The 14,996-nt window shown below is 42.4% G+C and overlaps 1 protein-coding gene across 3 annotated transcripts in view; it reads left to right on the top strand.

The window, feature by feature from the left end:
• Window positions 1–723: 723 nt before the first annotated feature.
• The window catches only part of SIMC1 (SUMO interacting motifs containing 1), a 75,036-nt gene continuing 60,763 nt past the window's right edge, over window positions 724–14,996 (top strand). For all 3 annotated transcript variants that reach the window (XM_032271777.1, XM_032271779.1, XM_032271778.1), the window contains exon 1: window positions 724–974. In XM_032271777.1, coding sequence (XP_032127668.1) covers window positions 846–974 — 129 coding nt within the window. In that variant the 5' untranslated portion in view covers window positions 724–845. The remainder of the gene's footprint in view (window positions 975–14,996) is intronic.

Consider the following 14,996-nt stretch of genomic DNA (forward strand, 5'->3'; position numbering starts at 1 on the left):
CTTTCTTAAAACATTTTGAGATTTTTTTTTTTTTTTTTTTTTCAACTCGTGTTCTTTAGGTCATCAGCTATCATTAGTGTATTTTATGTATGGCCCAAGACAATTCTTCTTCCCAGGGAAGCCAAAAGCTTGGACACTCCTGCTCTAAATCTCACAATTTAAACTCCTGAGAGATACATATTGTTGGTGAAACAGCAAAACTGGTGCGATTTATGAGGGTAATTTGGCATCATTTATCAAAACTACAAAAACATGGCGTTCGCCCCAATAAGTCCACTTCCAGGCATTTAGCCTACAAATACACTTGCGCATGCGCACTAAGAAGTGGGGTCTCTCCCCTAGCTTGGCCAGAAGCCAGGTCACCTGCCGTCGGTGACTTGGGAGCCAGGACCCCTCTCCCTGCCTCTCAGTCAAGGCCCTCAGTCGGGGAGACGGCTTCACACCTGGGCCAGGCTGGGGCTGGGCGCGCCTCTCTTCACGTTTTTGTCAGTTAGAAGCAGGTGGGGAAGCCCCCGCAGCCCTGGCGTCTCGCATTCCTGCCCCTAACACTGGCTTGAAGCCGGCTACGACTCCATTTTTCTCTTTTTTTTTTTTTCCTCCTTGGAAAGGGAGGACGAACGCTGCCGCCAAGCACGGCGACCGGGACTCCGAACCCGGCCGCCATCCGCCCGCCGCTGGTGGGCAGGGCTTGGCGGCCTGGAGGGGCGGGGCTGGGGGCGGGGCCGGCGTGGTGATGTCCCGGGTTGTCGCCGCCGCAGCCGCCGCCTCAGAAGCACGAACCGAAGTCGTCGCCGTCGCCTGCGTCGCCGGCCGCCCGCGCGCTGGCTCAGTCGGGGCCCGCAGCCATGGAGGACTTCATCGTGATCTCGGACGACAGCGGCTCTGAGAGCTCCGGGAGTGCCCGCCCGGCCCGGACGCGGAGGCTGCGCAGGGCCCAGGCGCGGTCCTCCGGCGCGCTGCCCCGCCGGACGGTGGTAAGTGAGCGTCGCCTCGGCTGGGGGCGCGCGTTTTCGCGACCCTCGACTGGGCCCGCTGCCAGCTCCTTGCGCCTCACAGCTGCAGCCGCTTCCCGCCTTGCCGCCTTCCGGGCCTTTCGGGCCCGGGGGAGCGCGGCGGGCCGGGGCAGGGACCTGGGCGGCGGGGCCTCCCAGGCTCAGCGCTGAAGCCCGGGAGGACTGCGGCTGGAAAGCGGCCGAGCACATGGACGAGGTCCTGGTGCGCCTGCTGCAGGGGCCGGGGTCTCAGGCTGGGTCGCGGACGTCCTCAGAGCCTCGGCGGGACATGGGGCTCGGGGTACTGGCCGGGCCGAGACAGAAACACAGGAGCGCGTAATTGGCTTGTAGTGGGCACAGAGTGTGCAGGGAGGTAACAGGAGCCCAGGCTGGGAGGGAGGGAAGCGCGGGCCTGGGCCAGATGGTGGCCGCGCTCCAGGGCCTGGCTGCAGAGCAAGGGGCCCGATTCTGGAGTTGTGCAGCAGGGCGATTTATTTCCTTAGCAAACGTTTACCGTGTACCGTGCCCCGCAGGAATAGGGAAGGAAACCGCGCACTATTTGTGCGGTTAGACCCCTTCATCTTTGTCCGTCATGAGGTGGTGAAACTCTGCCTTTCGAGAATCCTGCATAGATGTTTCTTGAACCCCTACTATGGGCCAGATGTTGCAGGGGCTGGGGGATATAGTGGAGAACACAACATCCACGGTCCCCTCATAAGGTGATACATTCATCAGATGGCTATTGAGGACCTACTCAAGGGATGGGAGGTGGACAGCTTTCTATCAGAAGGCCTTCATCGATCTCCCACACCTCTCGGAACCACCCCCCGGAAACATAAGGATTATCAAGCTAATGTTTTGTGTATATATCATAGAGTTTACCATGCTTCCTGTGCAAATATTCCTTCAAGACGTTTCCTAGCTTCTGCTGCTCCTGTTCCCTTTCTAGCTGGTTTACAGTCCCTAAACCTCCATTGGGAACCCCTTCTGTGCCTGAGGTACAGTGCTAAGTGCTAGATGATCACTATAGAATGAATAGCATGCAAACCCAGTTAGCATATATTATTTTTCAAGCAATAGGGGTTCTCAGTACGTCTCGGTGACAAATTTAGTTGAGTTAGGCAGCTGATGAGGTAGTCAGAGATTTCCAAGATAGAAATGACCCAACTTCATGAGTGAATGGCTGTATCTAGGGTTGTGGCTAAATGTATTGGATGTAATAGATGCACAATAATTATTTGCTGAATGAAGGAACAATTGAAGGAATACAGGGAGAGAAAACGGTTTAGATGGATGTTTGATAAGAATGAGGGAAGTGCTTACAAAAGTAGCACCAGGCTGGGGGTGAAGGAGATGCTGAATTCGGGTTGGACCTATTGGATTTACAGTGTTAATGGGAAATGTAGATGGATGTGGCCAGCTCAGTATTTGGAGAAAAGGCAAGAGTGGAGATATTTGGCAATCATCCAAGCAGAAAGGAGTATTGAAGGCCTAATAGTGACTGAGATTATCAAGGAAAAGAGTAAAGAGAGAAAAAAGGTGGAAGGAAAAAAATACTGCTTTCCTCCTAGTTCCTCCTCATTCCTATAGCCCTTCTCTCAGTATCCATTTAACTTTGTCCTTCCCACTTGCTTCCTTTCCTCCCAAGCTGTTGTCCAGTTTCCCTCATTCTGGTTCACTTCCTTCCTCAATGGTCAGACGCCATCCTTATCCCAGTCTGTTGTGGGCCTTCACACACGCACATGGACATACTTGCTCACTGTTCCCCACCTTTGTGACCATTCGAGCAAGCATTTTGATCTTGAGCCTTTTGAGTTGAATGAAAATGAACTGCAAGTTCTAGATAGCAGTACCGAATTTAAGTCACACTTCTCCAGATATTTATTCCAGCTCTCTGAAAGCTCCAAGCTTATTCTTGTTTTATCTTTCTTGCAAATTAGATAAGGGTGGTATAATAACCATGTAAAAGATCAGAGGCGTTGAGAGACTTGCAAGGTTATTTATAAAGCCTAAAAGTGCCATTCTCTCTCTAGTTTTTCCTGAAGGCTCTGAGGTCAGAGAGACTTCTGAATTAATGTCCTCCACATAGCAACTATTTGAAAGTTGCCATTTTCCAACAATTTTGGAAAGTTCTATCAGCTCTCAGCTTTTGAGCCGGAGGACATTAATGCCTCCCTAGCAGGATGGTTGTAAATTTTTAATGAGACAAATGCAAGGAAAGTGTCTCACATAAATGATGGTGTTTGCCACTTTTTGTGTTATTTCTAAGCCCTGGACTATCCCTCTTTAGCTTCGCAGGCAATGAAATAAAGGAAACAACTTTTACATGTTTCTTTTTTTTAAATAAATATTGACTAAGGGGAAGTAACTTGCTTGAGCTTAAGAAGTCAGAAAGCCATCTCTAATACTGTAGTTGACTTTTCTGAACTCTTGATTCTTAACCTGCCCTTTAGTCTTCACTGAGTTGATGAGGTGTGTTTCTGTGTTTTCCATGGCTTTTTAGTTTGGGGTTTTTTTTTTTGTTTCTTTGTTTCTTTTGTTTGCTTTGTTTATAAAAGCAGAACATTGGCCGGCTGCGGTGGCTCACGCCTGTAATCCCAGAACTTTGGGAGGCTGAGGCGGGTGGATCACAAGGTCAAGAGATCGAGACCATTCTGGCCAACATAGTGAAACCCCGTCTCTACTAAAAATACAAAAAAATTAGCTGGGCGTGGTGGCACGTGCCTGTGGTCCCAGCTACTCGGGAGGCTGAGGCGGAAGAATCACTTGAACCCAGGAGGCGGAGGTTGCAATGAGCCTAGATTGCGCTACTGCACTCCAGCCTAGCGACAGATCAAGACTCTGTCTCAAAAAAAAAAAAAAAAAAAAAAAGCAGAACGTTTTCAGATGGTTAATTTTGATGATCTAATTATACAATTTTTGTAAATATATAAAGAAGAAAATTAAAACTGCCCGTAATCTCACCATCCAAAGATGACCAATATTAAGATTTTAATGTACTTCTATGTAAACATTCACTTGTAAGTACACATGTGCACACATACATACGTATGTGTACTCCCCATACATGTTTTTATGACCTCCTCTTAATGCATATCATGCCTTCATTTCTAAATTTTCTCCAAGAACCCAGTGAAAAATTCCCTTATAATCTTTGTACTCTTGTTCGTTTATTAAGTTCCTCTTAGAAGTTAGATTGCTGAATCAAAAGGTGTGCCCTACTTTTGATATATGTAGTTAACCCTTGAATAACATGGAGGCTAGGGTTGCTAACCCCTGGTACAGTTGAAAATTTACATCTGGCCGGGCGCGGTGGCTCAAGCCTGTAGTCCCAGCATTTTGGGAGGCCGAGGCGGGTGGATCACGAGGTCAAGAGATCAAGACCATCCTGGTCAACATGGTGAAACCCCGTCTCTACTAAAACTACAAAAAATTATCTGGGCATGGTGGCGCGTGCCTGTAGTCCCAGCTACTCAGGAGGCTGAGGCAGGAGAATTGCCTGAACCCAGGAGGCGGAGGTTGTGGTGAGCCGAGATCGCGCCATTGCACTCCAGCCTGGGTAACAAGAGCGAAACTCTGTCTCAAAAAAAAAAAAAAAAAAAAAAAAAGAAAATTTACATCTAACATTTTCCTTCCCAAAAACTTAACTGCCATTAGCCTGCTGTTGACTGGACGCCTTACCAGTCACATAAGCAGTCAGTTAACTCATGTTTTCTATGTTATATGTTTTATATAAACATGATAAAGTAAGCTAGAGAAAAATGTTAAGACCGTAAGACCATAAGGAAGATAAAATACATTTATAGTACTATACTGTATTTGTCAATGCCATAAGTTTACATCATCTGTTTATAAGATGAATCATCTGTCTGAAATAGTGGACAGCCATAGCTGCAGACCTCTATCTATGGTACATCTCAAGCAATTCAACTTCTCCTTATAATGTCATGATTTTTCTCTGCTTCTTAGGAGTACATCCAGCATCACTAGTAACACTTCGTATGGGTTTCATGGTGTTATTCAAGGTTTACGATATTACCCTACACATGATAAAAAATGTGAAGAAAAAACAACAGGAGAGAACACTTTTTACTGTGATATACGGTTTACTAGAAAGTAATGTAGAAATTGATTAGTGTCACGTGGCATTTTAAGTGGATACTCACAACACTTGAGCTCACCAGAACAGCAACAGGAGATGTCTGTAGTAGTAGTACAGTACTATCACAGTAGTACAGTATATTCTGTGGTTAATTTTATGCAGTTATGATACAAATTTTAAAAAAGAAAAAATTTTTAAATAAATTTTTAAAAAAGTATGCAGTTGTGATTTACTTTTGCATCATTACATTCTGTCAACTGCGGATGTCACCATGTATGGTCGGTAAGTGATTGTGTGCATTGATCTTGATAAAGTTTAACTTTGTATAATAGATTTGTGTTGATTTTATGGTAGTAAATGGATAAAATAGGCTAGTAGCTACGTATTATATTTTATGCATTCAGGGCATATCTTTTTCTTATTTTTTTTTAATTTTTATAGGCTATACAGTTCATCTGTGAGTTTTTCAAATTGTTGTAAATCTCCAAAACTTTTCTAATATATTTATTGAAAAAAACTCTCTTGTAAGTGGACCCATGCAGTTCAAACCTATGTTGTTCAGGAGTCAACTGTACGGCCAAATTTCCTACAGAAATTTTGCACTAATATTCTTACGAGTGGTATATGGTTAGTCATGTATCCCTTTCTCTGCTGCCTGGCCACCCCTAGGTATTGTTAAGTTATTTCATAAATATTCATTGAACACTTATTATATAACAGGCACTCTTACAGGTGCTGGGAATACATCTGTGAACAAAACAAAGTCCCTGCGCTCATGGAGATTTTATTTTACTGAGGGAGACAAACAGTAAACAATTGCATAAATGTAATGTCAGGTGATAATACACAGTATTAGGGAAAAAAATAAGATATTTTTGTTCTTTTAATCTTTTCTGTTTGATAGCCAGATTCCATAAATTGTCATTATTTTTTTTCATCGATTATGATTCATTCAATAAATATTTATTGAGCGTATGCTGTAACCCTGGGGACCAGGGGTGAAAAGATGATAATGGAGCTCCATTCTACTGTGGAAAGATAGGCAGTAAACAAACTAACAAATAAGAGAACAATATAATAGGGAGTAACTTTGGTGGGGTTGGGAACATTTCATTGTGTTTTCAGAGAAGGCCTCTCTGAAGATTTAATATTTGATCTGAGACTAAAATGACAAATTAGTTATGAGATATAGAAGAATAAGGCATTGTCAAAGGGAACAACAAAACCAAAGAGTTGGAGGTGGGAATGAGCATGACTTACTGGAAGAATGGAAAGCCAGTGAGGCTAGAATGTAATGACTGATGAACAGAGTTGGAAGAGATGAGAAGTAGGTACGTTCGGTTATAAGGCTTTGGAGACCGCAGTAAGTAATTTGGATTTTATTGTAATACAGTAAGAAATCTTTGAAGATTTAAGCAGGACAATAACATGATTTCATTTATATTTTTAAGAGCTGACTTTAGCTACTGTAAAAAGAAAAGATGGTAAGGTAGGGAGACCATATAATTTATCATCCAAATGGGAACCTTTTGCAAATGAAAGGGGATGCTAACTGCACCAGGATGTCAAGCAACAGATGAAAACTAGAACTGTCCCAAACAAACCAGAAGTGTAGTCACCCTACTGTAAGAGGAGAAGAGTGAAAATAGGGAGATCAGTTAGAAAGTTGGCTATAGTAGTCCAGGCCAGAGATCACTGTAGCTTGGACTAGAGTGGTGGTACAGACTGGGAGAGTGGAGGAATGTAGATATTTAGTAAATAAGTCAACAGGTCCTGATAACTTGGATGTGGATAGCAAGGGGAAAGGAAGGGATTAGAAGGATGCCCTGAGTCTGACCTGAGCAACTGAATGCATGTTGGTGTCATGCACTGAAATGAAGCAGACTTGGGAGGAACAGGGCTAGAGGAAAGATTTAAGAGTTCTGTTTTGAAGGTATAAAACTTATGATGTCTGTGGGATAGCCAACTGGAGATGCCAAGTATGACATTTGTACTGAGTTTAGAGCTCAAAGGAAAAGTCCTGACTAGAGATACAAATTTAGTCTTGTGGCCTGGATAAAATTACCTTGGTTGAGGCAACAAGAGGAAGAGCATCCAAGACCTAGCCCAAGGGAACACCATAGTGCATAGCCCAAGGAAGGAAGAGCAGCTAGTGAGGTTGGAGACAAGGGAATGTGCGCACATAGTAGAGCCAGACATCTTGCTTATGTTTATTGGAAACGTGTAGAGTGTGTGTGCAAATTCCCTATGCTTGTCCTTTGCCCATTTTTCTGCTGGGGTGTTATAACATTTCTTTTGTTTCTTTTGTTTGTTTGTTTGTTTGTTTTTTGTTTGGAGGTTGCTCACTGCAACCTCCCTCTCCCTGGCTCAAGCAATTCTCCTGCCTCAGCCTCCCAGGTAGCTGGGATTACAGGCATTTACCACCATGCCCAGCTAGTTTTGTATTTTTAGTAGAGATGGGGTTTTACCATGTTGGTCAGGCTGGTTTCAAACTCCTGACCTCAAGTGATCCACCTGCCTCAGCCTCCAAAGTGCTGGGATTACAACCATGAGCCACTGCGCCTGGCCAACATTTCTTACTCATTTGTAAAATCTACTTATATATTAAAGATTGGTATTGGTGGAATTGTATCTCCCAAAAAGATGTGCTGAAGTCTAACCCCCACTACCTCAGATTGTGACCTTATTTGGAAATAGAGTCATTGGCAGATATAATCAGTGAAGATGAGGTTATGCCGAGTCAGGTGAACGCTTAATCCAACATGACTGCTGTCCTTGTGGGAAGAACATGTGAAGACACAGAGGAAGAATGCCGTGTGACAGTGGAAGCAGAAATTGAAATTATGCAGCTGCAAGCCAAGGAACACCAAGGACTGCTGGTAACATCAGGAGCTAAGAAAAAGGCATGAAACAGATTCTTCCCTAGAACCTTCAAGAGAACATGGCTTTATAGACACCTTGGTTTCAGGCCTTAGCCTCCAGAATTGTGAGAGGATAAATTTCTGTTACTTAAATACACCTAGTTTGCGGTAATTTTTAGTAGGAAACTAATATAGCCTCCTGTTGTACTTGTTATAGTTTTCTTTCCACTTTTGATTTTTTTTTTGTTTTTTTTTTATTACAGAAGTCTTACATTTTTTTTTAATAATTTTTTCCCACTCTTTTTTTTTTTTTTTTTTTTTTTTTTGTTTTGTTTTGTTTTTTTGTTGAGACATAGTCTCCCTCTTACTGCCCAGGCTGGAGTGCAGTGGCATGATCTTGGCTCACTGCAACCTCTGCCTCCAGGGTTCAAGTGATTCTCCTACCTCAGCCTCCTGAATAGCTGGGATTACAGGCGCCTGTCACGATGCCCAGCTAATTTTTTGTATTTTTGTAGAGACAGGGTTTCACCATGTTGGCCAGGCTAGTCTCGAACTCCTGACCTCAGGCGATCCACCTGCCTCTGCCTCCCAAAGTGCTGGGATTGCAGGTGTGAGCCACCATGCCCGGCCCTCCCACTCCTTTTCTTTGTGATTTCTTAATTGTCATGCTTATGTCAACCTAAATAACAGACAGAGACTCTCTAAAAGAAAGTGATATTTATTCAGAAATGATATTGAAACAGGAATATGTGAACCATAATAAATTATGTGCATATTCAGAGAGGTAAAGGAAGGCAAAAGCTTTTTAAGAAAATGAAGAGGATTACATAATTGTTTTGAGATAATTATCCTTGACTACAAGGATTAACTACAAGGGTGGCTCCAGTCCAAGGTCAGCAGGCCGTTGCTGGGCAGATGTCCTCGTGGAAGTATTTTTTGTGTGTAAGGTTGTGGTTTTTGCAGAGCCTTCATGCATAATAAGCCTCCCTTCATGGCCTTCCCTGGCTCTATTTGTCAAGGTTTTTTTTTTAATGCAAGTGACTCCATTTTGATACTGAATACGTTCACATTTCCCTCTTTTGATCAAGATCTTTTCCCAAAAACATTGCCAATCAATCAGCTTGTATAATAGTTCAGGGTTTTTTTGTTTTTCTTTTCTTTTTTTTGAGATGGAGTCTCACTGTCACATAAGAAGAGTGATCTCAGCTCACTGCAACCTCCACCTCCCGGGTACAAGCAATTCTCCCACTCAGCCTCCCGAGTAGCTGGGATTACAGGTGTGCGCTATCATGCCTAGCTAATTTTTTTGTATTTTTATTAGAGACGGGGTTTCATAATGTTGGCCAGGCTGGTCTCGACCTCCTGACCTCAAGTGGTCCACTTCGGCCTCCCAAAGTTCTGGGAATACAGGCGTGAGCCACTGCACCTGTCAGTAGTTTAGTTTTGATATCCCTCAGTGCCAGGATAGAACTATCTTGGGTCGCTGGTCTGGTTCCATGTTGGAGGGAGTCATTGAGAACTAGGAGTCAGCATCAAAACTCTTTTAGCCACTTTTGAGCAACAAGGGAGGTTGGGAAGGAGTGGCTCTTAAGCTAAGTTTACCTGGAGTTTATTATTAAGTTTAATTTTATCAGTTCCATAGGTGTTTCCTATCACTTCAAAATGCTGGGCCAGCATTATTCTGTTAGGAGTTGCAGTTTGAGAGAATTTTAAGTAATAGGTACAAAGTTTAAAAAGAAAAATACAGAGTAAAATGATAATCTTGGTTTGCATAATAGTTTTTTGAGCCGTGAACCTAGGCTTCAAGGTTCAATTGAATCTTTGAATCAATTGAATAAATCAAATGACCATGGAGAATTAGATGACACCTTTTGTAATCATGTGACCTGTTTTCTTATTTTGCATATATGAATCTCAACTTTCCCAGATAGCTTTTTCTAGGTACAGCATAAAGTATTAGCAATAACACAGAAATATCGTTAACTAATAGATAATATAGAGCAATTTTATCATCTAGGATCCCGTAACTGGGTGGAATTAAAACAGAGAGAGGAGCAGTTGTATTAGGATGTTGCCAAAGTCACCCACTAGATGGACTAAAGGATCCCTTGGACCAGTTTCTGTCAAGTTACCAGCAGAAGCTGCTGATTGTGAAATTTCAGTTACACTGTTATTCTGCCAAGTGGAAAAGGTAGGATTAAGAGGAGTAGGAGTCTGTTTATGATATCTAGTCTTGTTCTAACGTCCAGGGAAAAGCTGCCTGCAGCATGAAAATGTCAACTTATTGTCCTGGTTTGCAGTTTTGAATGTCTCTGGTTATGGCACTGGATGGTTAGTGAACTTTCTGTGTGACCCATCATCAGCCATGAGACTTGCCCCTTAAAAATACATCTAGTTAGGCTGGGCACGGTGGCTCACACCTGTAATGCCAGAACTTTGGGAGGCCGAGGCGGGCGGATCACGAGGTCAGGAGATTGAGACCATTCTGATCAACATGGTGAAACCCTGAATCTACTAAAATACAGAAAAATTAGCCAGGCGTGGTGGCGCACACCCATAGTCCCAGCAGTCTTGGGACTGCTGCTTGAACCCAGGAGGCAGAGGTTGCAGTGAGCCAAGATTGCACCACTGTACTCCAGCCTAGCGACAGACTAAGACTTAATCTCAAAAACAAACAAACAAAAATGTATCTAGTTTTAGCTTTTAAGATTTCAGGAACAGGGCAGTTCCTGTTTTTAGTAATTTAATGGAAGAAAGTAAGATTGGAGGACTCTAGAAGAATTTAGTTCTGTCTACGGATATGTAACAGGAACTCAGAAGACAATGCACAGGGCTATAATCTAAGAACAAATGTATTTAACAGCCTTACTCACTCTCTGTAAGGCTGGGAACCCTTGAAGCCAGGCATTCTATGTACATTCTCAAATACAATGCTCTAGTCAAAACCTTAGTAATATAACCAGTGTTTCCAACTACATCCTGTTATAAAGAGAGAGCAAATTTTTAATAAACTTATGTAAATAACTCTTGCCATAAAAAAATAAGAATACTCATGGATAGTTTCTGAATTTTAGAGGAATTAAATAGGGAGAAAAAAATGTTTCCACTTTCGTTCACAAAAGTATACTAAATTACTGTAAACTATAAGTAGTTTAAGAGAAAAGGTTTCCTTGAATCTAGAAAACAAAATGTTTAAATAAAGAACCTGGCCGGACATGGTGGGTCATGCCTATAATCCCAGCACTTTGGGAGGCCAAGGCAGGCGGATCACCAGAGGTCAGGGATTTGAGACCAGCCTGGCCAACATGGTGAAACCCCATCTCTACTAAAAATACAAAAATTAGCCGGCATGGTGGCGGGTGCCTGTAATCCCAGCTGTTCCAGAGGCTGAGGTTGCAGTGAGCTGAGAGCGAACCATTGCACTCCAGCCTGAGCAATACAGCAAAACTCCACCTCAAAAAAGAAAAAGAACCAATAATGTTTCAAATAAAAGTCATAAAAAACATTATCTTTAGGACCATGTACTGTGGCTCACACCTGTGATCCCAGCATTTTAGGAGGCTGAGGCAGGCGGATCACCAGAGGTCAGGAGTTTGAGACCAGCCTGACCAACATGGAGAAACCCCATCTCAACTAAAAATACAAAATTAGCCAAGTGTGGTGGTACATGCCTGTAATCCCAGCTACTTGGGAGGCTGAGGCAGAAGAATCCCTTGAACCCAGAAGGCAGAAGTTGTGGTGAGCTGAGATCGCACCATTGCACTCCAGCGTGGGCAACAAGAGCAAAACTCCATCTCAAAACAAAACAAAACAAAACAAAAAATCCTCATCTGTCACTTAATCTCATATAATTAATTTTTGTTCTGCTTGATCATGATTAGTAGTTTCATTAATTCATCAGTGTCATTACAGTTCTGAAAAAATATTTTAGTCCATTGATTTTTGTTACTAGGAACCTTTATTGAAGAGTATTTGTTAGTCTTTTTCATGAATCTAATTGTAAATGCTTTTAGAGAAGAATCATAACTGTGGATGGAAGAGAATAGCTTTGGTTTAAAATCTGATGAAAGTCTACCATAACCAGAAAATAACAAGGAAATTTGATTATTTTTGTGGCATGCAACATAGTAACCAGAATTGTGACTGATGACATATTAGATTTTTAGGAATTCTATGCAATATTGGACCAAATGTATCAATAATATATCCATAAATGTAATTGATGAAAGATCTAGCATCATTTGTCACTTGACACTGCTTTCTGTATAATTCAATATCTTAAATAAGCCTGATTTTGTTCAATATGTCTCTTTTATAAAGCTTTGAGAAGTTCTGGGACCCTCTGGTACATCCCAGAGTTAGTTCAAGGTCAAAAAAACTTAATTTAGAATTTGATCCTGGGGAAACCTGGTAACAATGTTAAAAAATTAAAAACATGATTACAGATCACTGTGAAACAATAATCATTGATTTAACCAGAGTGATAAAGATTTTTAAACACTATAGAAAGTTAACATGGATATATATGTTTTAAAATTTTTTTAACTCTTTCAAAGCTCAGTTTTCCTAAGTATTCAAAAAACCTAAGAATGACAATACAAGAAACTATGTTGATAAAACGTTAGATCTTTGTTTCTTAGGCCAGTTACCAAAAAGGTAAAGAAAAACATCTTACAGTATGATTGCTTCTTCATATGGGAAGCCTGTTTAGGTAACCTGGAAGTTGTAAACCTGATGAAAAGGTACTTGAATTTAATCAGACACAGGAAGAGTATGTCCAAGGTTGTACGCCATATTATAGAGAACTTTAAACAGGAAAACTGGTAACTTGAGCAGGGGAATACTATTGTCCCTCAGTATCTGCAGCATTGATTCTGGGACTGACTGCAGATACCAAAATTCTCGCATCCCCAAGTCCCACAGTTAGCCCTCGCAGAACCCACAGATGCAAAAAAGTCAGCCCTCCATATTGGGTTTCACGTCTGAAGAATAGTGTACTTTCAATCCGTGTTTGATTGAAGAAAATTCTCATGTGAGTGACACAGTTCAAACCCACATTGTTCAAAGCTCAACTGTACATGGCTCTTAGTAAAAGCATGGGAAAGTTTTGGGTTACATGGAACAATTCAGACACATCAAGAAAGCCAAGGCCAGGCACAGTGGCTCATACCTGTAATCCCAGCACTTTGGGAGGCTGAGGTGAGCTGATCATTTGACTACAGGAGTTTGAGACCAGCCTGGCCAACATGGCAAAACCCCATCTCTACTAAAAAAACAAAAAATTAGCTGGGTGTAATGGCATACATCCATAACCCAAGCTACTTGGGAGGCTGAGAAAGGAGAATCGCTTGAACCCAGGAGGTGGAGGTTGTAGTGAGTCAAGATCGCGTCACTGCACTCCAGCCTGGGCAACATAGTTAGACTGTCTTTAAGAAAGGAGAGGAGAGGACAGGGGAGGACGGGAGCACAGGGGAGGGGAGGGGAGCACAGGGGAGGGGAGGGGATAGAGTCAGGTTATACTGGAGGAAAACATAACTTTTCTAGGCCTTCAAGATAGAACAGCTTTTCTAAAAAGAAACACTACCACATGAAATGCACACATTAATTATAGGATACATCCTGATTGTATATGTTTTATGGAAACATTCCAGATACCCAGCCTGGAGTGCAGTGGCAGAATCATAGCTCATTGCAGACTTGAACTCCTGTGCTCAAGTGATCTGCCTCGAGTCTCCTGAGTCAGCAGGACTGTAGGCATGCACCACCATGTCTGGCTAATTTTTTTTAATTAATTAATGTCTTTTTTTTAGAGACAGGATCTCACTGTGTTGCCCACATTGGTCTCAAACGCCTTGCCTCAAGCGGTCCGCCCACATTGGCTTCCCAAAGCACTGGGATTACAGGTGTGAGCCACCATACCTGGCCTGTAACACATTTTTATACCAGATTATTTTATTTACTTGTGTTTCTGGGTTTTCGATTATGTTTCATTAATTTCTTTATTCAGTGCCATAACTTTCCTGTTTTATAGTTTGATATATCTTTTGGGATTTCATAAAGCATTATGGGTATGTTAGACTGTTCTTGCATTGCTATAAAGATATACCTGAGAACCCTCATCTCTCATCTTATGTAAAAAATTAATTCAAGATGGATAAAAAACTTACAAATTTTAAAATTTTTTTGAAAAGGAAATACTTGAGACTGGGTAGTTGATTAAAAAAAGAGCTCACAGTTCCAAAGGCTGTACAGGATGCATGGTGCCGGGCATCTGCTTACCTTCTATCCTGAAGATGAGACTTCAGGATACAATCATAATGGAAGGCAAAATGGGAGCTGGTGCATCACATGGCAAGAGCGAGAGAGTGAGAGTAGGGGTGCAAAGGTGCCACAGACTTAACCAGATCTCGCAATAACTCATTATTGTAAAGACAGCACCAAGCCTTGAGGGATCTGCCCCCATGACCCAAATACCTCCCACCAGGCCCCACCTCTAACCTTGAGGATTACAATTCAACATATGGGGAATACATACATATGTATGTATGTGTCTTCTTACTATTTTTCCCCAAAAAATTTCTTAGTTGTTTGTGCCCATTCATTCCCCCAAATGAATTTTAGAATAACTTTGTCAAAGACTGCATTAGATTGTTTTTTTGGGCCAATTAATTCTTTGTTGATGGGGTTGTTCTATGTTGATGGGGTTGTCCTGTAGGATTTTTTTTTTTTTTTTTGAGACAGAGTTTCGCTGTTGTTACCCAGGCTGGAGTGCAATGGCGCGATCTCGGCTCACTGCAACCTCTGCCTCCTGGGTTCAAGCAATTCTCCTGCCTCAGCCTCCCGAGTAGCTGGGACTACAAGCATGCGCCAGCATGCCCAGCTAATTTTTGTACTTTTACTAGAGACAGGGTTTCACCCTGTTGACCAGGTTGGTCTCAATCTCTTGACCTCGTGATCCATCCACCTTGGCCTCCCAAAGTCCTGGGATTATAGGCATGAGCCACTGCGCCCGGCCCCTGTAGGATATTTAATAGCAACTCT

The sequence above is a fragment of the Sapajus apella genome, unplaced genomic scaffold (assembly GCF_009761245.1).
Source record: "Sapajus apella isolate SASKATOON/1434 unplaced genomic scaffold, GSC_monkey_1.0 scaffold249, whole genome shotgun sequence".
In the NCBI taxonomy this organism is placed as follows: domain Eukaryota; kingdom Metazoa; phylum Chordata; class Mammalia; order Primates; family Cebidae; genus Sapajus; species Sapajus apella.